This window comes from Gouania willdenowi, chromosome 8 (genome assembly GCF_900634775.1).
Source record: "Gouania willdenowi chromosome 8, fGouWil2.1, whole genome shotgun sequence".
NCBI classification, from domain to species: Eukaryota; Metazoa; Chordata; class Actinopteri; order Blenniiformes; family Gobiesocidae; genus Gouania; species Gouania willdenowi.
The window spans coordinates 1115037-1141352 of record NC_041051.1 but is presented as its reverse complement, the minus strand read 5'-3'; the positions used below and the strand labels follow the sequence as shown (position 1 = coordinate 1141352).

General features: G+C 38.4%; 1 protein-coding gene across 2 annotated transcripts in view; it reads left to right on the top strand.

The window, feature by feature from the left end:
• The window catches only part of LOC114468825 (monocyte to macrophage differentiation factor 2-like), a 44240-nt gene that overhangs the window by 14691 nt on the left and 3233 nt on the right, over window positions 1-26316 (top strand). The window contains exons 3-6 of one of the 2 annotated variants that reach the window (XM_028455927.1): window positions 3585-3745; window positions 12768-12842; window positions 13056-13133; window positions 13267-13336. In XM_028455927.1, the coding sequence (XP_028311728.1) occupies window positions 3585-3745; window positions 12768-12842; window positions 13056-13133; window positions 13267-13336 (384 nt within the window). Of the gene's footprint in view, window positions 1-3584; window positions 3746-12767; window positions 12843-13055; window positions 13158-13266; window positions 13337-26316 lie in introns of both variants that reach the window. The other variant, XM_028455926.1, reaches the window with a different exon arrangement.

Genomic DNA, 26316 nt, shown 5'->3' with positions numbered 1-26316 from the left:
GTGATTGACAGTTGCATCCACATGGAGGAGTTTTGAACATGTGACTTCAGTTACAACCAATGCTTGTGAACAACTGCCTGGTTCCACTCAGTTCATGCCATGGTGGATGTGGGCTCTAATCTGTGAGTCAGCCTGTAGTTCTCTATAATCTGCTGTAATCCCTGTGTGGCCCTACATCAGAGACAGTGACTGAAATAGACACAACCATCATCTCCATTCAATGGAATATGTTGTGTAATGCTTTCATTCAGACTGAACCATTCACAGTAGTAAGTAACATTAGCTTTGGTACATGTTACACCATGGATTTTTGTGGAAATTGAGGACCTTTTGTGAAATTTTTAGGGGTGTCCCGATCCGATATTGATATCAGATATTGGTCCGATATCAGCCAGAAAACAAATATCGGATTTTTTCGGATCTAAAATCTCTGATACAAGTGTTTGTTGTTTTTGGCCCCGCCCTCAGTTGTTCCCATCATATACTGACAGTAAAAAATAAGTGACGTGAACTTGAATTGTTGACTATTGTTCTGTGTTTGACTAACATCACATGATCAAGCCTTTTCTAACATTCCACACTACAAAATAAGTCATAATATTAAGTATAATTTGTGCTGATATCGTATCGAACCGATATGCAAGGCTGCAATTTAGGTATTGTATCGGAAGTGAAAAAGTTGTATTGGGACATCCCTAGAAATTTTCCTCATATTGGGAAGAATTGTTCACATTTATGCTGAAAGATTTGTGCATGCACATGTAAATATTCATGTACAACTGAGAAAGTTATTGTGTTACTGTGATAACAGGAAATCCCTCCAATATTTATAAAATATTACAAAATCAATGTTTAATTGAAAATAAAGAAAATATAAAAGTAAGAGAAAAATGCGGAAAATAATTAATACTGCTCTCATACATTTATGACATGAATAATTAAAAAGGAGCAGTCAGAATAATCCATGTCAGTACAACTTATAAATATCTTTTAATTGTGTTTTACTCATTATTCTAAATTACATTTTTATTTTTGACATACATTTTTGTTTAATTATGGATTTTTTATTTATTAGTATTTATTTTGTTTCCTCATGAGTGAAAAACTAAAAAAAACGGAATTAAAAAAAAAATAATGTGGAAAACACAGAATTTGGAAAAATAAAACACATATGCATTTAAATATAAAGTATTTTGAAAAATTGTAAATCAAATCTGTCAGAAAAGTTGCAATTAGGTTTTGTACTTTTGATGATAGATGTCTGTGAAAATCATATTTTGTTATGTATTTAAAAAAAACAACGTGGACACAGGCATTAAGTGTTGAGCACAGATCAAAAATGCCATTACTGGGGCTGTTGTCAAGGCGATATGAGAATGTGGTGGTGCAGGTCCCAAACACTGAGACTGATGAGGCAGTGGCAGCAGAAAAAGGTAACTTTCCTATCCACTGTTCCTTCACCAATGGAAGTGTTTAAGTGGTGGCCATGACAAAGTGTGTCTGAGTTCTCTTTAAGCTCAGGAAAAGAGGCTCAATGTTTCCTTTATAACCTCCTTTAGCCTAGGAAACAATGATACACCCTTTACCAAAGGAGAACAGATAATGCTGACCCACAATTCCTTGCGGTGACAACATTTAAAGGGACTTTCACAGAAACTCACAAAGACTGAAAAGGGGAGAAGATCATGTAAGTTACCAATGCAATAATATGCCTTAAACCATTTTAAATAATCTAAAACCCATATCTTATGATATTCAGCCATATTATCAGATTTTAACATAAAACAGACTCTCATTCAAGAAAAGGGGATCAGACATTTTTAGCCATGTTTTATTCAACATATTACATTCACCTAGGAATGCTTTATATGGTTGTACATGTGTATTCCTACAACGTTTTAAATAAAATCATACTTATTTTGGAATAATGTTGATTTCTGAGTGTGAAGGTGAGTGTGATCAACCATTTTAGTTCCTCGTAGCCTCTTTTCCTTTGATTTACATTCAAACCTGTGATTTATGACATTATATCAGTGGTTAGAGGCACAGAGGAAAGTGTTATAAATGTGCTTTTAGTCCATTTTTGGAAATTTATAGTTTTTTCACGTCACTAACCTTCGCCACTATCGGATGTTTATGTCACCTAGTGGAGGTGTGTCTGTCAAAAACAACATGACAGCCTTTCTCATAACTCCTTTAGGAAGTCTCCTAACACCTTTCCATAACCCCGTGATGTCATCCGCGGGGTTATGGAAAGCAGATAGGAGAGAATTTTGGATGCAGCCTCTGACATCACTGGGAGGAGGAGACACGAGCAGGAAATCCTGAAACACGAAGACAAGAGTGAAAACATGAAACTAGACTCCAAAACACAATAAACAAAAAGAAGTGTTACATACAAACCAACCATACAGCTGTGCTGTAAATGTCATTCTAACGTCCTACTCATACTAAGTCAGATGTCAAAATGAGTATGAAAAGATTATACTATACTATACTACAGTATATGGTGATATTTTTTAAGTATGCATGCTGGAAACACTAGTCATACTCAACCGTCCCATGATGCATTGCGAGCAGAATGTAAAATGGTCCTGGGACCGGCTTCAAGCTAAAAATCAAACATCCTCTTTTCAAAATAAAAGCATCTCTTTTTGTCTTCGATTAGTTTTTAACCCTTTTGTAAATAAGGCTCTTGTTTTGAAGTTAACAGGAAGTTTGGTCAGTAGCACAATGGAGGGTCTCTGAAAATCTCTGAAATGTCAGAATGAAATGTGTTTGTGTGAGTTTTATGAATTAAATGATCACATGTTTCTCTCTTAAAATGTTTGCAGAACTTTCAAAGTAAAGGTGGAGAATCAACAGAGATATTTAGCCTCAGTGTGAACAAGGTTTTTATCATCGTAGGTTCCAAATGCATCTTGGGAAACTTTGAAATATACTTCAGTGGGAACGCTCACCATCCTAATCATACTATAGTAGACAGTAGACAGTATATACTCTTTGAGTTTGTAGTGTGTAGTCGTGTGTCATTTTGTGTGTGACATTTTGAACATAGCCTTTGTCAAAACTACTCAAGTGGGCACAGACATTATGTGTCGAACACAGAACAAAGGTTGCACAAGTGTTTTAAAACATTTTAAATTTCAAAAGGATTTATCAGAATGATGGTACTTTTCATACCTGATTTTGTGTTGTATCCTCTTTTGTCAGTATCTGAATTGTTGGTCTTTACTGGACACATAATGCCTGACTTTATGATGTAGTTTTGACATGAATTCTTATCTACAGGGAAAAAAAACACAAATACAACTTGTGCATAAATATTTACAGTCTAAACACATTATTTCTGCACAAATTGTACGTGTGCACGCCATATTTGTGCATGAATATTTATGTGTGCATGCACTGATCTTCTGACAGTGTCCTTAGCCCATAAATGGGACAGTAAACCACTGGTTTGGGAATTATGTTGGGAACAGGCGTGTTTGAGAGCCACTGTAAAAACATCTCCACTAACAAGAACAAAAGAAAAAAATGAAGCGCTCACATTTTATACCTTCTGATGATTTCATCTTCTCCAGCTGTGGATTCTTCCCAGTCTGGTGGGTGGATCTTTGCTCTACTTCCATTCTATGGACCAATGGCATCGCGTTGCTGCTTGGCTCTACGGCAGCGGCCTCACCGGCCTGTTCATCACCTCCACTCTATTCCACACTGCTGCCTGGAAGATCGGCCACCTCAGGTGTGTGTTTGTAACGCAGAATTTGCCCTGTGGGAAATGTAGCAGATGCATGTGTGTATGACGCGCTGCTAAATTTACAACACACAGACATGTATGACTAGTTAATTGGTACAGCCAGAAGCTAAACATCCAACAGCAGATGTGGAACACGGAGGGTGCTCTTTCACCATCTTATATATATATATATATATATATATATACATATATAATCCCAGTTTCATAATAAAACTCATCAAAGATAAGGATGTATTGATGCATGGCACATATTTTTTCACTATATTTTTTTCTTATAACCTTCTTATAAACTGTATGAACTGTTTGAACCTATAAAGCAAAATAAACTGCACATTTCTTAATTTTTTCAAGAAATTTAGAATAAAAATATAAGAACAATTTGTTTATCTTCCAGGCTTGGAATTTACATATTTTTCTTAAGGTGTGTGTGTGTGTGTGTGTGTGTGTGTGTGTGTGTCGGACTAAATTGTGATTGTTACACGACGGGCTCGAGCAGGGTTCAGATGTTAATCAGGTGATGTCTGTTTAGATTAGCACAAGAAAGTCGCACAAACTGATTCTGACTCACCTCTACATCCTCACGCATGCATGTGAAAGTGTCTGGTTGAAACAGGTTCAGGCTTAAACAGTAACTAATCCCCAAACCCACTTAATTCTACTGAATACATATGTATTTGGGTATTTAGTAATACTATTGATTGATCCTAGTTTAACATTTTAGTAAAAGTATTTAAATTTTTTGTATTTTGTTATAAAATGTCAGAGTTACTGCCCTCTAAGGGTTGAACGTTGGCTATTGTAATTACATTTTGCTATTGGCTCAGCAGCTCCACGGTCTGCTGCGGTGATGTTTTAGACTCTGAGCTTCTATAAAGAGCAGATTCTGGTCTAATCAGAGGGTTCATCAAGCTATGTGTGTAAGTACAGACACATCATGTGTGTGTATCCCTGTCTGTCTCTGTGTGTGCACAAACGTGCATGTACTTTTTGTTGCGTGTGTGCATTTTCCTGGTTTGTGTGTGCGTGAGGTAGTGTTTGCCTGTGAGTGATAGGACAACGTGCGTCCGTGTCATGACGCAGGGTACAGCGCCACATCCAAACGTCACAAGGAAGAACGGGTAAGGCTGCCTGTTTCTCGTTTGTTTGTGAATAAGGAATCCATGTGGATTAAGGCTGGAGTGACTTTGTGAGCCACTGAATTAATGCTGGTCGGATTAAGACGTCCGTGCGCTATTGGATACGCACGTGCTTTGATTGACGCCTGTATTGTGGATTTGAATAATGCGATGCTTTGGAGATGTTGCTTTAAGAAATTAAACTTCCCTGGTCATCACACCCTGTGGATGCATTTAAATATATTTGATTCAGAAAAGTCAGAATGAGTCAAACAAGTGGTGACATCTCGTGCTCTGAAATGGAGTCTGGGAAAAGGACAGAAAGCAAACTCACTGAAAAGACCTTGATGAATGAGGTGGAAAAACTGCAAAAAGAGAGCAAACATCTTGTGAATAAAATAAAACGAATGATACCAGAAATGAAGGAGCTCATGAAACACAAAGAAAACATGTTTACAATTAAAAATTGTCTGGAGAAGTTAAATAAACTTTGTGAATGTGCTAATAATGCTCATGATGAATTGTTACCACTACTGCCACAAGATGAGTTTGATAAACAAGTCGAATGGTTGTCAAGTGTAATGAATTACACTGAAACATTTAAAAATGAAACCAGACGATGGATAAAGGAAACTGAACAATACAACACTAACCCACAGGAACAACCTGAACTAAATGAACATTTATCAAATTTCTGTGATGTAAATGAAGATTAAATAAAACTAGGTGACAGTATTTCCAATGTTGGATCTCACAAGAGTTCCATGTACTCTTCTGCTTCATCTGCACGTTTAATGGCAGAAGCCGAGCTAGCTGCTTTGGCCACAAGACAAAGCTTGTTGAATGAAAAACATGCGCTAGAAGAGGAAGAGCTACGCAAAAAGAAAGCAAGATTACAGCTAGAAGAAGAGGAGGAACAAGTGCGTAAAAAGAAAGAAAAATTACAACTGGATACCGAAATTGTTGAAAAAATGGCAAAATGAAGCATACTGAAAATACAAAGCTCAACAAGTGGAAACAGGTCATCAAAGGTTTCAGATGGAATGAATTCATATTTGAAAAAAGGAAAATCTCAACAGCAACTCAATGTTAATGCAAAGGATTTCCATCCATCAGTTAAACAAACTGTGATAGAAAACATAACACCTTCATACAATAAAGTCCTTCAGTATTCCACGTTTGAAAGAGAACCAGTTAACATGCAGTGTCTTCATCAACTTACATCAAACCCAAGTAATAATGCACCTGATGTGGAAAACGATGATGTTCTTGTTATTATGAGAAAACAAAATTAAATAAAAACTCTGCTTATACAACAGCAATGCCTTGCATCTCTACCAAAGAGAGATGTCCCAATATTTGATGGTGATCCATTAAAATATCACATATTCATGAAGGATTTCTAGAATGGAGTCGAAAGAAACACAACAAATAACTCAGACTGTCTATACTTCCTGGAACAATATACTAACGGACATGCCAAAGAACTTGTGAGGAGCTGTCAATACCAAGACCCAGATCATGGATATTTGAGAGCCAAAGCTTTATTAAAAGAACAGTTTGGTAATGAGCAAAAGGTTGCCTTTTGCTACATGGACAAAGCCCTATCGTGGCCTACAATAGGAGCAGAGGATGTGAAGACACAGTTTATTCCTCAGAGGCTGCTGTAATGCAATGGAAGATGTGCAGTGTCTTCATGACTTGGATATGCCTTCAAACATGCTGAGCATCATGAAAAGGCTTCCATACAAGCTCAGAGAAGCCAAGCTTGTGAGCTACAGGAACAGCAGCAACAAAGAGCAAAGCTCAGTGACATTGCAGATTTGATTGAAAAGCAGGTCAAGATTCTAACAGATCCTGTCTTTGGCAATATACATGATTCTCCTCCAATAATAAATAAAGGAACATACAAACTAAGATCAGAGTCTCAATCCAAAGGAGCCAGTTTTGCCACCACCATTGGACCTGCAAACCTGAGCCTACAAAGAAAGACGGAGGTACAACACCAGCACTGAATACGTGTATCTTCTGTGGTGCAGGACACACACTGGTTATGTGTGAACAGCTGGAAAGGATGGAACATGAAAAGAAGATTGGATTTTTGAAGGGAAATGGCTTTTGCTTCAGTTGTTTGTGTACAGGACACATAAGTAAGCACTGCTGCAAAAGGATTTCTTGTTCCAAGTGTAACCTGAAGCACCGCACTGTAGTCCACAGAGAAAAGGATTTGGAGCAGGCTGAGAAGGATGGAGGGGTCTGTGTCGACATGCTAGTGTCCAGTGGCCTTACGGGGGCTGCAGACCAAGATTGTAAAATTCCAATTGTACCTGTCCGAGTAAAATCTAAAAAGGGAAGCAAAATAGTTATCACCTATGCTTTTTTGGATAAATGGAGCACAGCAGTGTTTGGTACGGAAAGCCTAATGAATAAACTGCAACTCACTGGGATGAAAGAACACATCCTTCTAAGCACAATGGCCCAGCAGAAGGTTGTGAGCAGCAACACGGTCTCCGGATTGGAGGTGGCTGCACTGCACGGAGACGAATTCCTTCATTTGCCGAAAGTTTATACACAAGAATCCATGCCAGTGTATAAAGGAAATATTCTGACCAAAAAGGACATTGATAAGTGGCCTCACCTGAAACACATTCACTTACCTTAAATCAACACAGGGATTGATTGGAACTAATGTGCCAAGAGCCCTGGAGCCATTAGAAGTGGTGTGCAGTGTAGATGGGGGACCATTTGCCACAAGGACTGTTAATGGACCACTGGGAAGCAGCAGTGAGGAGACTGTAGACAGGAAGCCACCTATAACTAGTAACAGGGTCTCGGTTGTCAACCTGGAGGAGCTTTGGCAACAACAGTTAAAAAATGACTTTCCTGAAAGCAGTTTGGATGAGCAAGCTGTCATGTCAAGAGAAGATCAGTGTTTTCTGGATTCAGTGAAGCACTCAGTAAAACATCTGAATGATCATTACCAGATCAGCCGGCCATTAAAACAAAACACCCTCTGCATGCCAAACAACAGGAAAGTTGTGGAGCAGCGTTTACAACATCTCAAACGGAGGCTGCAGAAGAACTCAACGTTCTATCATGATTATAACACTTTCATCAATGATCTTCCTAAATGCTATGCCGAGAAAGTGCCTGAAAAGGAGCTGAAACATGCTGATGGAAACGTTTAGTATATCCCACACCACGGGGTTTACCATCCCACAAAGGCAAAAATCAGAGTTGTGTTCGATTGTGGAGCAAGTTACCAAGGAACATCGCTCAATACTCAACTTCTCCAAGGCCCTGATCTTACAAGCTCTCTGATTGGAGTGGTGACCCGCTTCAGAAAGGAACCTGTGGTGATAATGGCAGACATTGAATCCATGTTTCATCAAGTACGAGTCACTCCTGAAGACACCGATCTGCTCAGGTTCCTTTGGTGGCAAGACGGAGATCTGGAGAAACAGTCTGAAGAATACCAGATGAGAGTTCATTTGTTTGGTGCTACATCATCGCCCAGCTGCGCTAACTATGCCCTCAGAAGATGTGCAGAAGACTACGGGCATCACTATAGCAAGAAAGCAAGACACAAGCGATATCACTGTTTTTATGTTGATGATTGCCTTGTTTCCGTAGCCACAGAAGAAGAAGCTGTGTCACTGTACCAGGAACTTTTCTCTTTATGCTCCAAAGGAGGGTTTTTTTTTCACAAAGTGGATGAGCAATAAATCAGAGGTGTTGGAAGCCGTCCCTGTGAATCTCAGAGCAAATGGCAAGGAACAGTTGGACATGGAGTTGGAGTGCTTGGAGTTGTGGTCTATTAAATCTGACTCATTTAAGTTTAAGGTCAAATTTAAGGACAGACCACTTACCAGAAGAGGAATACTATCAACCATTTCCTCCATTTATGATCCCCTAGGAATGCTGAGTCCTGTTATTTTAACAGCCAAGATGATCCTGAGAGACCTGTGCAGGAGAGAGATAGGCTGGGATGAAACTATACCTGAGTTGATTGCCAAGGGCTGGTTAAAGCTAATACAAAAGCTCCATATGCTGGACAAATTTGAAGTCAGTAGGTGTCTGAAACCCCCTCATTTTGGTGAAGCCTGTACAGCCCAGCTGCATCATTTTTGTGATGCCAGTGAGAATGGATATGGAGCAGTTACCTACCTGGTGTCAAAGAACAAGAACTCTAAACTACACTTTGCCTTTGTGATAGGAAAATTTTGAGTTGCTCCACTAAAATTGGTAACTATCGCAAGGATGGAGCTCATTGCTGCAACTATGGCCAGTCGTATGGATGTACTCTGGAAAAAAGAGCTGCAGATGGATCTTGTGGATTCTATATTTTCAACCGACAGTGAATCAGTCCTCAAGTACATAAGGAACGAGTCCTCGCGTTTTAAAGTTTTCGTGGCTAACCGTGTCTCACAAATCCTCCAAGTTTCCTCTGTCACAGAGTGGAGGTATGTGGATACTGTCAGTAACCCAGCAGACATAGCCTCCAAAGGTTTGAAAGCTGAGGCGTTCATCAGACATCCTACGTGGCTATCAGGTCCTCAGTTTCTATTACAGCCTGAGAGTGAGTGGCCTGTCAGTCCGCAAAACATCAGCCAGCTTTCCCCTGAAGATCCTGAGGTGAAAAAAGTGTCTGTGATGAACGTAACACAGGTGGAAGTAGAGCCTGTTTTTCACCTGTTCCAGTATTTTGACTCCTGGACACGTCTGAAGAGATCTGTGGCATGGATCCTAAAGGACTGGCTTTTGTCCTGTGTGGAGAAGAGGAAACAATTACATCTGACACTGGGACAGTCTGACCTCACAAGGGAACAACAGAAATCCTGGGTGGAGGTGGAAAAGAAGATGAACAATTTTAAGACCAAGAGTCTTATGGTAGAGGACTTGGATCAGGCTGAGCTGCCCATTGTTAGGTACTGTCAGCAGAAACAATTTCCTGAGGAGATGGCATGTCTGGGATAAGGTCAGCCCATTAAGATATCCAGTCATCTTCGAAAGCTCTGCCCACAACTGCAAGATGGAGTCCTATGGGTTGGTGGTCGACTCAGTAGATCATCGATGCCAGCAGAGGTGAAACACCCTGTGATATTGCTGAAAGATATCCATGTTTCAGAGCTTCTCCTTAGACACATACATCAGCAAGTGGGACATGGTGGTTGTAACCACATGTTGTCGAAGCTAAGAGAGAGATACTGGTTAACTGGCGCAACGACAGCTATAAGAAAGGTGCTGTCCAGGTGTGTCATTGGTCGCCGTTTAAATGCTAGGCCAGTGAACCAACAATTGTCAGATCTACGCGAAGAAAGAATCGTGCCTGATGAACCCCCATTCACTCTTGTGGGAGTCGAGAACTTTGGGCCTTTTGATGTAAAGAGCAGAAGGAGTATGGTCAAGTGATATGGTGTGATCTTTACCTGTCGAGCCATCAGAGCAGTTCACATTGAAGTTGCAGCATCGCTAGACACCGCCACCACCATGCATTAATGCACTCAGACGCTTTATTGCCAGAAGAGGTCAGGTCCAGGAACTTCGCTCTGACAATGGCATCAACTTCACAGTAGCAGAGCGGGAACTGAGGAGTGCTATTGAGCAGTGGAACAGTGAGCAGATTAGGAATGTCATGCTGAAAAAGGGAATAAAATAGAGTTTTAATCCACCAGCTGGCTCACATCATGGAGGATCATGGGAACGCCTAATGAGATCTGTCCGCAAGGTACTCAGTTCCAATCTAATGGTACAAAACCTGGACAAAGAGGGCTTGCATACAGTGCTTTGCGAGGTCGAGGCCATCATCAACAGCTGGCCAATCACAAAGGCCTCTATGGTTGAGAATGACCTGGAAGCATTGACTCCTAATCACCTGCTATTGTTGAAAGTCTTGCCGTCCTTACCACCAGGAGTGTTCCAGCCAACAGACATGTATGCTCACAGGAGATGGAGACAGGTCCAATACATGTCTGATTTGTTTTGGAAAAGATGGGTCAAGGAATACTTACCCCAGTTGCAGGAGCGTCAGAGATGGACAGGAGCAAGAAGGAACTTCAATGTGGGAGACCTCGTCCTCATCATGGACAGCACAGCGCCTCGGAACTCGTGGCTCATGGGACGAGTAATCCAAACCTCTCCGGACCGCAGAGGATTTGCCCGTCAGGTACGGGTAAAAACACAGGCCAGCTGCCTGGACCGGCCAATCACGAAGGTTTGTCTGCTGCAGGAGGCTGAAATGGATTAAAGACAAACTGGCCTCAGTAGAGGCTTTAGACTCCGTGGACTCGCTTTTGGAAAACTTTACATGATTTAACTAGAAATATGAAGAAAGAAGATTCAAGTTTGGATTACTATTTTTTTTTTTTTTTAAAAAAAAAAAAAATAAAATAAAAAAAAATGGATTACTATTATTGATGGATCCTGATTTTCATGCTTGTAGAAACATTGTGCATTATTTTTGCAGCATTTATGTCTCCTATTTGTTAAATTGAAAATGGTAATTACTGCATAATTAAGAGGCTGGTTTGTAGGAGCCATAGTATAGGATATTGGTGTATGTGTGATGCGTGTTTGGTTGCTGTGGTAACGCACGGGAGGTGGGGTCACATGATGGGTGGTTAAGGGCGGCTAGTTCAAAAGGCATGTATTTCCGGCTGTCAGATGAGAAAGGAGAGCTGGGTAGCCGTATTTTTTTGTTGACCGCTTCGCTTCACTTTGTTCACATGCTTCTACATATCGTAAGATGTACACAAACCCATCCAGTGTGTGTTAACGGTCAAAGCCGCTGTTAAATTAAAAGACGAAAGGAAAACTCAACTTCAAGACTCGGTGTGCTTCTTCGCCATAGCAACAGTGCGTCTGACAGGTACAAAACCCATTCATCTCCTCTCAAACGACAAGGCTGCGACACTTTCTTTCAAGCTAAAAGTTATTTGTGAATTGGTGAATGTGATGATGAATGTAATTATAGAATTACTCATGCTTGGTATAGATCCTCCATTAATAAATACTCACACACACTGTAGAGATAAGAAATAACATTTGATTCCAAGACACGCTTTTCAAATTTAAATGAGGTTTTATGTGGGACCTGCAGTAATATTTGAACAAACACACACACACACATCGTGGAGGACGTGCTCGGGCACACACACACGGATAATACACACACTTGAGCTTTAATCGGGCAGAAAAAAGAAGACCCACCCTAACAGAACACGGCCTGAACCTGTCCGACCAGAATGAATCCGATCTCTTTTTAAGCCTGAACACGTTTCAATCAGACGTATTCACATCCGTGTGCGCGCATGTAGAATGATCCATGGTGAGGTTTAAACATGACGCTACGTCTGATTGAAGGTCTATTTATATTGGACGGTGATTACAGGCAGCATCGGGGGCAGCTAAGTGGCTGCAGGGGTCCTCAGGTAAAGACGGGGGCATCAGAGCAGATTGCATGTATTAAATAGATGATGCAGCTGATGTTTGTGTTTCTGGGTTGTTCAGATTAAAAAGAGAATTAAAACAACCTGTGCACACCTTGAAGTCCCTTATGTGTTGCGCTCAACATTGCTGGCGAGAACCCTGCCTCTTATTTGCATTGATTTTTAGCCGACTTAGTATATATCCTTCCATCCCTACTATATATTTTTGTCTTTTGTTTTTTAAATCAGTTAAAAGTTGAAATAATAAATGATAATCGTCTGACCTTTCACACATTTTGCCATACGCCAAAAGACTAAATCAAGGACCTTAACATGAAGGATTGGTGTGTGAGGACTACACTGGTCATCTTTAAAAACGAATTATCTTCTCGTCTTAACCATTTCATCATTTCTCAGATAAATGTTAGAATATTGATGCATTTCCTGTTTCCTTCCTCTATGCAGGAAGCTGGAGCAGCGTTTCCACATGTGTGACAGAATTGCCATCTACTTCTTCATTGCTGCCTCCTACTCTCCCTGGTGAGCCAATGACACACACACACACACACACACACACACACACACACACACACACACACACACACACACACACACACACACACACACACACACACACACACACACACACACACACACACTGCCTGACAATCAAGCCAGTGTGTTCATATGTTCATGTGTTTGTGTGTGTCTGTGTGTGTGTCTGTGTGTGTGTGTGTGTGTGTGTGTCCTCAGGCTGATGCTAAGGGAGCTGGGGCCGTGGGCGTGCCACATGCGTTGGCTGATCTGGGTCATGGCTTGTTTAGGATCCATGTACGTCTTCTTTTTCCATGAGAGGTAACAGTCTCTCACTCTTTGTTAATAATCACAACAAACACAGGTGTTGGTGTTTGAAACAGAAACACAGGAAAGTGGAGCTATTGTGTGTTTGTGTTTCCTCGTGCAGGTACAAGCTGGTGGAGCTTCTGGGCTACGTGGCCATGGGGAGTGTTCCTGCAACAGTCATTCTGTCCATGGTAAGAACTAGGGATGTAACGATTAATCGTAAGGCAGTTAAAAATCGATTCATAGGTATCACGGTTGATATCGATTTTTTGAAAATTGAATCGCAGTACTTTTTTTAACCAGCAGAGGGCGCTATCCACAAGTGTAGGCGGCGGGCGGAGTCTGCTAATACTTTCTGTCTGGCTGCCTTCTACTCTTAAATATGTTAATAAATGATTCATTACCCCTTTAGCACCGAAAGAATATCTGTAATATTACTTGAATATCTGTAAAAGTCACGTTTTTCTATTAGCTCTGTCTGCTAGCATAGCTTCTCTTCTTCACTGCAAGATATCTGCATGCCAACCGACCACTGTGTTACCAGCGCCCTCTGCTGGTCCAAACAAATATGACGTAAATCAGTGCAATCGGTTTTTTTTTTTTTTAAAGTCCAATTGTTAAGGCACAAAATACATTTTCAGTTGCACTTTTAAAAGAAAAAGAACTATTATGTAGTTTTGCATTGTTTATTATAGAACCAGAATTTAAATTAATAGGCTTCTTCATTTGTATTATTCCTTTATTTATTTCATTCAAGATTTATTTTTAGTTAAATTGCATGGTTTTGAATAGTTTTTCAAGGAATTCTTTTGACAATGAAAAATAAAAGGAAAATAGTACAGCATTTTCTAATTTGTCTACAGTCCCATTTTGTAAAATAAATCGTGAGAGAATCGTATCGTGAACCCAGTATCGGGAATCGAATCGTATCAGGAGTTGAGTGAATCGTTACATCCCTAGTAAGAACCAATCACAGAGTCTTAAGGTGCGTTCACACTGAATGCGTCTGTAGCAACTGTAGTCACTGCAATGGCTCCTGATGAGTCACTTGAACATAGTGGTGGTTTTTGGTCACTTCATCACTTCACTGACGTGGTGACCAGGGAACTCTGTGTGTGTGTGTGTGTGTGTGTGTGTGTGTGTGTGTGTGTGTGTGTGTGTGTGTGTGTGCGTGTGTGTGTGCGTGTGTGTGTGTGTGTGTGTGTGTGTGTGCGTGTGTGTGCGTGGGTGTGTGCGTGTGTGTGTGTGCGTGGGTGTGTGTGTGTGTGTGCGTGGGTGTGTGTGTGTGTGTGCGTGTGTGTGTGTGTGTGTGCGTGGGTGGTGTGTGTGTGTGTGTGTGTGTGTGTGTGTGTGCGTGTGTGTGTGTGGGTGTGTGTGTGTGTGTGTGTGTGTGTGTAAGCGGTGACAGAGAGAGAGAGAGAGTTGTGATCACTTCTTTTCTGTCCGAGTTCTGTCAGAACTTGTAGAAAACTGGTACATGTAAATAAATTAAATCTGTTATCTTTGAACACCTGGAGAATTTCGCACTCCATATAGATAACATTTGTAAAAAAAATCCAGTGCAAATGTTCAATAAAACCCAGAGCAGCTTTGAGTTTAACATTTAAAAATACTAATCATAAAACTAAGGGACATTCCTCACAGAAAAAAGCTCAAACTACCAAAATGTTGCGTCTTTTTTACATTGTGACGTCATCTTCAAAGCTCTTAAAAGTAACGAGCTAACTTTTTTAAATGTAAAGAGTAGAAAGTACAGATATTTGTTTAAAAAAGTAAGAAGTAAAAGTAAAAAGTCGCCAAAAAAATAAATACTCAAGTAAAGTTCAGGGACCATAAAAAAAAACCTTAAAGGAACACTGTGTAACTTTTGGCCCTAGGGGCGCTAGACCAGTAACTTTCACGTCAAGCGCCCCTAGTGGTCAGAAGCGCCGCAGCACTGTCGCAAAAATCAACAAACAGTCGGTCGGGCTAGCCTCCTTTGTCTTTGATTGTGTCGTTGACCTGGAACTAGGATTGGCTCTAAGGGCTGGCAGCAAGGGGGCAAGGCTTTGTTTCCGCCCCTGGCTCCATGTGTATATCAGAGCCTGTGGTCACGTGACTGCCATACAGTGATACGTTCTACAGGCATTCTCCAGGTCACATGACCAAAGACGGTCCGTTTCTCTAGTGGGTGTTTCCAGTGGACAGCCGCGCTCAGAGCATTGATACTGTCAGCGCTGTATATTGGCCTGAGGAATCATTTAAAATAACTCTGTGGTGCCTTTAAATAGAGTAACAAAGTATTTGTCCTTCATTACGTCTGCTCATAGATCAGTGCTTCTACTGGTTTCCTTTCATTGTTATGAATCTGTCCATAGGAACCAAACCTTATTTCATAAAAACATCAGCTTTCTGCAACCTTGAACCCTTTTCAAATGCATTGATTCAATGAATGAATCCAACAAGTTTAAAGGCAAACAACATGCATTTCCACATTTGTCTTGACATTTCAAAAAAGCAAATCTGTTTGAAGATAATGTAAGAAAATCACCCTGATCTATCACAACTTTCCTTTTTGCTAAATAAGATATATCAGAGATGTATTCTAAATACTTCAGTTGATCTCAAATCTGTGACATTTTCTTTGTGAAGCAAAAATAAATATTTAGTGACCTTTACTTAAAAGTTGAAGATTTGCTTAAAAAAAATATGAAAGTAAATATGTTGCAAATTAGGAGAGCTTGTAGAAAATTTAACTTGTATGTAAAAATGTTTACTTGTATAAAAAATCCACACGTGTGAAATGAATTTCATGTCACAAATGATGGGAAAAAATGTGAACCTGTAGAATTCAAAATTTAAACCCAAAGAAAATATTTACACACACGTGAAGTCACATAAAATACTAATACTGTATATTAATAAACACTAATAAAATGACTGCTGCAAACTTTTAATACAACATTTACTAACATGTATTTTTATGACTCATGCCTATTAGCCTTTACAACTTCTCCAATCTGTGCTGCTCGAGCTTTGCAACATAATTTGTGAGACGGCTTTAGCAAAGAGATGGTTTTAGAGATGAACGCACGTACTGCATCACTTTATAGTCGTTGTTACCCTGAGCAGTGGCTGCTGGCATCAGTTCGTTCCCCTCACACAGCTCACAGAGGTGGCTGTGATCTAGGTCAGTGCTTCCCACACTTTTTGTGGTCAAGGTGCAAAATAGCCTAAATAACGTGTTATCACTCACATCATGTACAATATCACGGGCGACCGTACAAGAAAGCGTTCCATTTTCCTTCTCACTGTTTCTCTGTTTTAATGTTGTTCTACAGCATTTGTCACAGTCTTATAATTCCCGCCTGCGCAACCGCGGGAACAGCGAAATATTAAGCATTAAGTCTGGTTTATGCTCGACAGGTGTGGGATGATGCGAGTTGCGCGTGCCAAAAATGATGTCACCGCGCGCCCCGTTCAGAGCACTCAGGCAGATTGCTGCAACAGTTTGGTTGTCATAAAATCCCACGGCACACCTGGACTTGCCTCACGGCACACCGTTTGGGAACCACTGATCTAGGGAACCGCTCAAGGCAGAGTGACAACCATCACTCCACATCCAGACTGTAAATGAATTCACCTTGGATAAGCTTCTCTTAGGTTTACACACGATTTGTCCCATCTGTTGTCACTCTCCCTCTAAAGCCAGTATGTGGGGCGGACCCTGCGCAGTCATGGAGATCCGTGAGTACTAATATATTTGTGCCTTTACGCTGTTACTTCTCCACATCGGTCTGCCTTTTTCCTCTTGCTTTGCCGTGTGTGTCTAACGCTGTGATTGTCACGAATGAAAATAGAACCCAACAGCAGACAGACAACAGGTTAGCAAAAGTAGTTTTATTTTTATAACTTGTAGAGTTGGGCAGGGTAGGGGCCCGGGGACCAGGAGATAGACAGAGACAAGCCAGAGGACTGAACATGAGGAGATGGACTGGTAAGTTGTCAGAGTAATAGAAGATAATACCTAGGCAGATGGACAGGTAAGTATGGGCAGGTTCTGAACTAAAGGGTAAGTTGAGGTAATGGAGCCAAAATGCTGGTACTGACTGAGTAAAAGTTACAAACTGGCAGAGTGTTGCTGGAAAACTAGTCCCTCCTAACTCCTTTCCTATCCACTTTTCCATAACTCCGTGGATGATGTCACAGGGTTAAGGAAAGGTGTTAGGGGAGGAGTTAGGAAAAGACCATCATGTTTGTTTAGACAATCAGACACACTTCCACTAGGTGACGTAATAATCTGACAGTGGTGAAGGTTAGTGACGTCTGTCGTGGTGAAAAAACTACACATTTCCTAAAATAAACTAAAATATCATTTCTAACACTTTCACTGATATAATGTCATAAATCACAGGTTTGAATGTAAATCAAAGGAAAAGCGGTTACCATGGCTACGAGGAACTAAAGGTAAACTAAAGAATGTCACATAGAGAATGGTTGATCACACTCACCTTCTACTCACTAATATTAATTATGTATAAATAAAACATCATGTGGATAAAAATGATCACTTTTTCTAGAACCACAGAGTGTCTGTTTTATGTTGTTATAATCTGATAATATGTCTACATATAATAATATATGGGTTTTAGATGATTTAGTTAAAGGTGTTTAAGGCATATTATTGCACTGGTAACTTACATGATCTTTGTTACTTATCGTGAGTTTCTGTAAGCGCTCGGGTGTGCGTTTCCCTTTAAATGTTATCGCTGCAAGGAATTGTGGGTCAGCATTATCTCGTCTCCTTTGGTAAAGGATGTATCATTGTTTCCTAGGCTAAAGGAAGTTATAAAGGAACCATTGAGCCTCTTTTCCTGAGCTTAAAGAGAACTTGAATGCTCTTTATCATGGCCACCACTTAAACACTTCTGGGGGTAAAGGAACAGTGGATAGGAAAGGAGATAGGAAAGGAGATAGGAGGGACTGTTCGGATGCTGTCCATGCTTCTTGTATTGCTGTTAATTGGTGGATTGAAGCCAGCTGTGCTGTCCTGCACACAGGATCTGCCACGCCCATGAAGGTGGAGACATACAAACAGAAAAGGGAGGGGCAGAGGTTGTGCATTGTGACAGTGATAGAGACTGTCGCTGGAACGTCCATCATTACACTTTTACTATCAATAGTACGTTAATGCGCCTGACTTCAGGCGAGCAGCCAATAGTAACGCCCAAAACAGCTCATGGAGCACACGTGTTTGTAGAAAGATCCAGCGTCACGCTCCTTGATTTATAAACATCATTTACATCACTTTACTCACTTTGGATTACAATAGCTGTTTCCATTACACTTGGAGATGCACAAAATATAAATAGCGCATTAAAAACTGGGAATGTAAACACCTGAATTTCAAAAAAAACACTCAAATTACGCAAAAAAGTTTTGATGCTTTAATGAAGAAGAATTTCAGACGTTTCGATATTGAAATGTGTCATGGAAACACTTTTCACACAAATACACGTCACAGAACGTGATGTACCTGGTCACATGACCCTCTGAGAAAACATGACGCGGTACGTGTAGACGGAAGAGGAGACACTTTATTAACATTATTAGTGCCACATTAGACGTAAAACAACAAAGGAATACAGTGATATAAGGAGGTTGTGAGCATCCGTCTTTCTGCAGTGAAGTCTCACGGGAATTATGAGGCTCCTGTCCAAAACAACGTTCAATGGAAACACGTTCAAAGCTCAATTATTCTGTTAACGTTTAGAAATATTGCTTTTATTTTGCCAACTCAGTAATGTAATTTGATTATTGGTTTTTGACCAAATTGTGCCAAGTTATGCCGTTATACTGCAGCTTTAAGATGTGGTTGCTCTGATTACTGAATTCCTTTTTGTGCATTTACATTTCACAATAAAAGCATATAAAAAAAAGACTGATCCATAGAAACTCACCTGCTGCTCAGCACCAATCGTTGAAAACACACAATGGTACCCACACCCAGAGGGATCCAGACCTTTGGATAGATGTGTGTATATAGATGTGTAGTATTAGCCCTGTCACCTGTCCACTGTGTATCCAGCCGTGCACCATGGGTAAACTGGGTCATGGTTCCAGTGCCAGAGGCTGTGATGGAGATGAGCAGATGGATGGATAGGAATGAAGAATGGAAAGGAAAACTCAAAGGATTAATTTCTATTTAACACTAATATATGGAATATATTAATATAGATCATAGATTTAATTACAATAAAACCTGAAGGTTGTCAGTAATTCTAGCCAATAAACTTACCAATAGTGTGAGATGTTGCACAGTTTTCTGTTGTATTAAAATAATTGTGTCTCAGATTCCAGTAACACATTTTAAACTTTACATTCAAGCAAAACTTTGACTTTATCTCAACTTAGTTTTTAACGTCAGAATTCTGAGATCACATTCCGGTTTCTCACTTTAAGTTGCAATTTTTTTGCGATTGATTGGCATTAATTTTAAGATAATAAATCAGAATGATGGGTTTATTTTTTTCTGTCTCTCTTTTTAAAAGAGGGAATAAGAGGAAATCAAAAATAAATAATTAAAAAAAAGTGTGTATTCTAAGAAATGTGAATTTTTTTCTTCCATAAAAACAAAGGAAAGGAAGAATTTCCTCCTTTAATTCAGAATTCCAACTTGAGGGAGACTTTGTTTCAGAGAAAAAAATATTTCTATTAATAAGCCAGAATTTAATTTATTCACAGATATCTTTGTTTCTTCTCAGTATTTTGATTCTAAAGTCACAATTCTGAGAAAAAACTCCACTTTTCCTGTTGTCCTAAACATATTTGGGTAACTCTCTATAATAACTATCCATCATAAGTAGCTAATAGATCATTATTAATAAACTGTTACATGATGAGTGCTTGTGAATATATTTGCTAACAGTTTATGGATTTATAACTTATAGATAGTTAATAGTTAACTTACAAGCTGTTTGTTAACAATTAATAAATTACATGTTACCTGTATGATGATGATTAATACTGTAACTATACCTTATGAATTAGCAATAGAACTACTACTATTAAACTACTGACTAATGACTTGTTAAGTATCAGTTAAAACTTTATGTACGTTATTGGGACGTTATTCTAAAGTTATTCCTCATTTACTAACGTATATAAAGTTATAAAAGTTGGTCAAAAGGAAATGTCTGACATCTGTAATTGTTAACAAAGGTTTCTGTACTAAATATTTAGTTTCATTTTTTCTATTGTATCAAATACTACCTATTAGTGTGTGTTCAACACCACACGATCCGAGACCAAGACTTGCCCAAGACCAGAATGCACCGAGACCAAGACCAAGACCATAAACATTTTTTTTCAATTTAAAAAAAATCTATAAATAAATAAAATTATGACAAGGTTCAACAGTTAAATAACATTCTCTCTTTAATTTTAGTTTATTTTAAATACATTTGACGGACAGAAAAGGTTCCTGCAAAAAATTAACTAAAATATTAAAACTACTACTGATAAATCCACAATTATTCTACATATTTGAAAACAATATTTTTATGTCAGCTGAATGTACAGCAAGTGTTTAAAAGTATTTCTACCAATAAATAATGATTCTTGATTCTGATTCTTTCAGTTGTTCAGGTTTAACAGGTCACAGAGTTCACAAGATATTTATTTAGTTTTAAAAAGCCTTTAACAGGTTATTTTTATTAATTCACTTAGTTGATATAGTTTAATATGGTTGCTGTAATATAACTAGGATATTTATTTAACAAAGGTTTCCAGCTGTAACTGTAAAAGTGAAACTTTCTGAAATAAAACTACAAACAAGTTGTCATCAGTGTAAAAAACATAGATCTACAGGTAGATGTGAAACTAAATAAAACAAACCCTGGAACAGTCATGTGACAAATTAATCAATAGTTATTGTTGAGAATTATTATTATTATTCTGGATACAGTGGAAACAGAAACTATAAATAATATTTATATTGTGAACCTGTTTATATTGTAGGGAACATATTATATACATAAATGTAATTAGAGTCTAAAGACATAAAAAAAACACCACTTTAAAAAGATAATAGACTAATATTAAACCTCTTTACAGTTATTTAAGTCCAGGCGATGACGCACTGGTGACGACATAATCCAAGATGGCGGCGACTCGGACTACAGTAACACTATGTAATAAAGCCTTAAAAGACATGAATATAATGAAAAGAGTGGATGGACAGAGACATAAACATGTAGACTTTAACACGGACACACACAGACTTATTAAACACACACACAGACTTATTAAACACACACAGACTTATTAAACACACACGAACTTATTAAACACACACACAGACTTATTAAACACACACGAACTTATTAAACACACACTGACTTATTAAACACACACACAGACTTATTAAACACACACACAGACTTATTAAACACACACGAACTTATTAAACACACACTGACTTATTAAACACACACACAGACTTATTAAACACACACACAGACTTATTAAACACACACACAGACTTATTAAACACACACACAGACTTATTAAACACACAGACTTATTAAACACACACACAGACTTATTAAACACACAGACTTATTAAACACACACACAGACTTATTAAACACACACACAGACTTATTAAACACACACACAGACTTATTAAACACACACAGACTTATTAAACACACACACAGACTTATAAAACACACACAGACTTATTAAACACACACACAGACTTATTAAACACACACACAGACTTATTAAACACACACAGACTTATTAAACACACACACAGACTTATTAAACACACACACAGACTTATTACACACACAGACTTATTAAACACACACACAGACTTATTAAACACACACAGACTTATTAAACACACACACACTTATTAAACACACACAGACTTATTAAACACACACAGACTTATTAAACACACACAGACTTATTAAACACACACAGACTTATTAAACACACACACAGACTTATTAAACACACACACAGACTTATTAAACACACACAGACTTATTAAACACACACACAGACTTATTAAACACACACAGACTTATTAAACACACACAGACTTATTAAACACACACAGACTTATTAAACACACACAGACTTATTAACACACACACAGACTTATTAAACACACACACAGACTTATTAAACACACACAGACTTATTAAACACACACACAGACTTATTAAACACACACAGACTTATTAAACACACACAGACTTATTAAACACACACACAGACTTATTAAACACACACAGACTTATTAAACACACACACAGACTTATTAAACACACACACAGACTTATTAAACACACACGAACTTATTAAACACACACAGACTTATTAAACACACACAGACTTATTAAACACACACTGACTTATTAAACACACACTGACTTATTAAACACACACACAGACTTATTAACACACACACAGACTTATTAAACACACACACAGACTTATTAAACACACACACAGACTTATTAAACACACACACAGACTTATTAAACACACACACAGACTTATTAAACACACACACAGACTTATTAAACACACACACAGACTTATTAAACACACACAGACTTATTAAACACACACACAGACTTATTAAACACACACACAGACTTATTAAACACACACACAGACTTATTAAACACACACAGACTTATTAACACACACACAGACTTATTAAACACACACACAGACTTATTAAACACACACAGACTTATTAAACACACACAGACTTATTAAACACACACACAGACTTATTAAACACACACACAGACTTATTAAACACACACACAGACTTATTAAACGCACACACAGACTTATTAAACACACACACAGACTTATTAAACACACACACAGACTATTAAACACACACACAGACTTATTAAACACACACACAGACGTATTAAACACACACAGACTTATTAAACACACACACACTTAGTAAACACACACACAGACTTATTAAACACACACAGACTTATTAAACACACACACAGACTTATTAAACACACACAGACTTATTAAACACACACATACTTATTAAGCACACACACAGACTTATTAACACAACACAGACTTATTAAACACACAACAGGACTTATTAAACACACACAGACTTATTAAACACACAACACAGACTTATTAAACACACACACAGACTTATTAAACACACACAGACTTATTAAACAACACGAACTTATTACACACACACAGACTTATTAAACACACACAGACTTAGTAAAACACACACATGACTGTTTAAACACACACTCAGACTTATTAAACACAACACAGACTTATTAACACACACACAGACTTATTAAACACACACAGACTTATTAAACACACACAGACTTATTAAACACACACACAGACTTATTAAACACACACAGACTTATTAAACACACACACAGACTTATTAAACACACACAGACTTATTAAACACACACGAACTTATTAAACACACACAGACTTATTAAACACACACACAGACTTATTAAACACACACACAGACTTATTAAACACACACGAACTTATTAAACACACACAGACTTATTAAACACACACACAGACTTATTAAACACACACAGACTTATTAAACACACACACAGACTTATTAAACACACACACAGACTTATTAAACACACACACAGACTTATTAAACACACACAGACTTATTAAACACACACACAGACTTATTAAACACAGACAGACTTATTAAACACACACACAGACTTATTAAACACACACACAGACTTATTAAACACACACAGACTTATTAAACACACACAGACTCGGTAAACGGAACAGGCTCCACCGGACGGCTGGCACTAGGACCCAGAGGTGGAGTAAGTGCGTCTCCTGTACTACATTCACAGACTGTAATATCATCAGTTTATCATTTTACCAGTTATTAGAGCTACTGTATTTACCAGGGAGATAATATTTATTACTGGTGATTGTTTTCTGGAGTTTTACTGGGATTTTTACCGGTGATTAGTTCATATCTCCTTCTGCTCCACGGTCTAAACTGACACCGTAGACGCACGCACGCACGCACACACGGGGTGGATTAAATAATGAATAAAATATTGTTTTATCCCGTTCTTCTCTGTGTTATTATCACATTATAAAAAAGTTTAAAAATAGCAGGAATTAGTGCTGGTCTCTAACGGTCTTGAGGGAAAATCCCGAGTCCGACACAAGACCGAGTCAAAATGCTTCAGAGTCCGAGACGAGACCAAGACCGACTACCACAACACTACTACCTATGATAAAAATGACTGACATCTCCAGTCTTTGGAAGTGGGAAAACCTGCAAAATCAGCAGTGTATCAATAAATAAAATAATAATAATATCAATTGAATACTTATTTTTCACAATGTAGTTATAAATAATTAACATACAGTTAACAGCTAGTAAGTTATCTATTGGTTATTGATCTATATCAACGTGTTGCCTTGACACAAAACCCTCAAACTTCTTTAAAACTGTTGTAAAGTCAATTATCACTGATTAGTATCAGATAATTAACTGATCATTCCAATCAGGCACCGTACCAAAATACCTGAAAGTAGCTGCTGTTAAACCTCTGTTAAAAAGAGAACACTGGATGTCTCTATACTGGCTAACTATAGACCAATCAGAACCTTCCATTCATGGCCAAGATCATTGAGAAGATGGTCTTCAACCAACTGAGTCAATTCTTAACATTCAACAAAATATTTGATAAATTTCAGTCAGGTTTTGGTTCTCATCACAGCACAGAAACTGATCTGATCAAAGTGATCAATGACATAAGGTTGAACACTGATTCAGGAAAAGTATCTGTTCTCATTCTATTGATCTAAGTCTACATTTGACACTGTAGATCATACAATGTTGTTACACAGATTGTAAACATGGGTTGGACTAAATGTTAAAGTAATGGTTTAAGTTCTACTTGGAGGATCAAAGTTATTTTGTAAACATTGTAAACTTTGAATCTGACAGATTACCAATGTCCTGTGGGGTTCCTCAGGGATCTGTTCTTGGACCTCTTCTGTTTAGCCTTTATATGCTTCCTTTAGGACACATTTTACACAACTGTAAGGTTGATTATCAGAGCTACGCAGATGACACACAACTATATCTATCACTGAACCCAGATGACTATGGTCCCATTGAGGTGTTGTGTGACTGCTTAGAAAAAGTAAACTGCTGGATGAGTGAAAACTTCCTTCAACTAAACCATGACAAGATGGAGGTGATTGTCTTTGGTAACAATGAAAAGAGGACTACTGTCAGCAAGTATCTGAGTCTGGATCTTTAGAAGATAAAGACCAAGTCAAAAACCTTGGTGTTCTGATTGACTCAGATCTGACATTCAGCATCAGATCAAATCTATCACAAAAACATCTTCTACCACCTAAAGAACATCTCCAGAGTGAAAGGTTTAATGACTCAGAAAGATCAGGAGAAACTGGTCCATGCTTTTATCTCCAGCAGACTGGACTATTGTAATGGTCTTCATCAAACATCTACAGCTGGTTCAGAACGCTGCAGCTCAGGTCTGAACCAGAACAAAGAGGTCAGAACACATTACACTGGCTCCCAGTCAGCCTCAGAGTAGACTGTAAAGTTCTGCTGCTGGTTATAAATGTGTGAATGGGTTTGGTCCAGAATACATCAGTGAGATGTTAGTCAGCTATGAACCCAGCAGGTCTCTGAGATCTATGGACACAGGTCAGATAGTGGAGCCCAGAGCTCACAGTAACCATGGTGATGCTGCTTTTAGTTGTTATGCTGCAAAGAAGTGGAACAAACTGCAGCAGAGCTGAAGTCAGCATCACATGTGAACATTTTTAAATCAAAGTTAAAGGAACTTTTTTTCTCTACTGCATACGATTGAGAGAGATTTATGTGTTAATCTAAATGTTAAATCTGAATGTTAAATCTAAATCAAAATGGTCAATATTAAATATAAATATACATTTTAATATGAATGTCTAAATTTAAATGCTAAATGGTAAATCTAAATGTCAAATTTAACATTAAGCAATTTCTCGCTGGGATAAAGTATTTCTGATTCTGAACTAAATCTAAATGTTAAATCAAAATGTTCAACATTAAATGTAAATATAAATT